General features: G+C 47.0%; 1 protein-coding gene across 1 annotated transcript; it reads right to left on the bottom strand.

The window, feature by feature from the left end:
• Positions 1 to 285: 285 nt before the first annotated feature.
• LOC123446171 (dirigent protein 21-like) lies at positions 286 to 1,085 on the bottom strand. The gene has a single exon (XM_045122851.1). The coding sequence runs from the start codon at positions 953 to 955 to the stop codon at positions 407 to 409; it is 549 nt and encodes a 182-aa protein (XP_044978786.1). The 5' UTR covers positions 956 to 1,085; the 3' UTR covers positions 286 to 406.
• Between the last annotated feature and the right edge of the window lie 1,019 nt (positions 1,086 to 2,104).

The following is a 2,104-nucleotide window of genomic DNA, read 5'->3' as shown; positions in this document are numbered from 1 at the left end:
GTTATTATTTAAGGTTAAACAAGTTTGATAAATTTAAATGAGTGTTTGGTTCAAGCCACATCTTATACAAGCCGCATTATGGTCTCATATTACATACATTTAAAAATATGGTAAAATTCCAATAGACTTGCTAACTTATGACTCTCGTTTTAAAATACTAACTTTAGACATGTATAATAATATTGTGTGATAAAACGAAACATTACTAGATGCAGAACCAAACAGATCTATCTTCCAAAGAGCTCAAGCGATCACACTAAAGCCACAAACCAAAGACACCAGACATCACTCAAATCCGTAAATGTCCATCATCCATTACGAATTCACGATAACAAACGCAACAAATCTGCAAAAGTCCATTTATTCCAAGCAAAATATGACAATATTTTCCGCCCGACAGCAGCCGCTAAGCCGCAGCCGCCTTGACGTATACGGTGTACTCGACGACGGTCTCGCCGGAGTTGGCGCCGGAGTCCACGGTGCTCGCCTGGACGTAGCCGCGAGCCATGCGGAACTTGCCCGTGCCCCCGAGGATGCTCATCTCCCTCACCGCCGAAAGCACCTCGTTGCGGCCGTAGATGGTCAGGCTGCTGCCCTTGTACTCCCCGGCGGTGAACACGAAGTTCATGTTCATGAGGAGCCCGAAGGTGGCCTGGTCGGCGAACGTGTAGGTCCCCTGCGCGCGGCCCACCTCGTCCTTGGATTTGGCGGATCCCGTGACGGCGGGGCTGGTGGTGAGCGGGTCGTCTATGGCCACCACCGCGCCGAAGAAGGTGGAGGAGCTGTTGGTGGATGCCGCCTGCGCAATCCGGATCGCCGTCGGGCTCTTCCCCGCTAGGACGTCGTGGAAGTACACCTTGAACTTGGTCAGGTCGTCCGCCGCGGAGGCCGGGCTCAGCGTCGCAGCTGCAGCTGCCGCGCATAGGGCGAGGAGCAACGTCTTGCTGCTGGCCATGGTGGATGGAACTAGCTAGATGCGAGGTCTGGGTAATGGCGAAAGTGGGGAGCGGGCTAGTGTGGTGTATAATGTATTTGAGGAGAGGACAAGCGAGGTGGGGTGGCCGACCATGGGAGTGGTTGGCGCAGTGCCCGATCTCTGTGTTTCTTTTCGACAATTATGCTCGATCTCTCTTTGGACAAATTCGGTTTTAAAACTTTCTTTTTAACATTAGCCTAATCTGATCCCGTTCATAAAAATAATCAGATCTAATCCTTTTTTCTACCGTCGCCACCGACTGTGTTGGTAGGAATACACACCCTATCATCATACGTAGTGACGGTAAGGGTCCGATCAATGTGGATGATTCCTTTGGATCAACGGAGTCAAACAAGCCTACCACCATTGTATGTGCAATAGAATGTATATGGCTTACCGTCACAATAGGTGGCGATAGAAAAAAATGTCAGATTCAAAAAAATATTCATAATCAGGTCAGATCGGGCTAAACTAGTCAAAACATTGAAATTGTTTTTCTCTTTCTTGGTGTACACTCGATTCGGCGCGCAAATGGGGCACGCATGATGATTTGTGTAGTGTGATGCCAACAAAGAGTTAAATACACAGAAGGTATCTCAACTTGTCTTGTGCAGTTAGTTTAGTGTATAAAGTTGTAAAATACATGAAACTGGTGTTTAAACTTGTTTGAACGTGTAAATACGGTGCCTTTATACGTATCTCAACGTACGTCCAGACCATGTGGCGTGCCGGCAGCCCACCTATCAGTGGCTGACAGCTGGCATGGCGCTGGTAGCCCGAGCGTGAGTTTTTTTTATACAACCTCCCTCGTATTTTATTTGATCACCCAAAAGAACATTACAAATTATAAATTAGAAAGAAAAAATATGTATGATACATCACAGATTGCATTGTAGGCAGGGCTAGTCCACCGGGCTATACACTGCTTAGAGCATCTCTAGTAGAACCCTCAAACCCTTAAATCCAAAATCAGTTTTAAGGGTTGAGAATTGGCCGTTTTTGATACTTTAAGGGTTGAAAAACAGAGGCAAAGACTAGAACCCTCAAACCCAACCCTTATAGCCTAGTTTTGAACACTATGAACATGCACGCGGAGGAACAGAGGATACAAAAATGACTTCAGCCGCG

This window comes from Hordeum vulgare, chromosome 4H (genome assembly GCF_904849725.1).
Source record: "Hordeum vulgare subsp. vulgare chromosome 4H, MorexV3_pseudomolecules_assembly, whole genome shotgun sequence".
Lineage (NCBI taxonomy): Eukaryota > Viridiplantae > Streptophyta > Magnoliopsida > Poales > Poaceae > Hordeum > Hordeum vulgare.
The sequence above is the reverse complement of the archived record's forward strand: the minus strand, read 5'-3'. Positions and strand labels throughout refer to the sequence as shown.

Bases quoted from the DNA above. Each gene is read 5' to 3' on its own strand.
- LOC123446171 (XM_045122851.1), bottom strand. From the start codon at position 955: ATGGCCAGCAGCAAGACGTTGCTCCTCGCCCTATGCGCGGCAGCTGCA.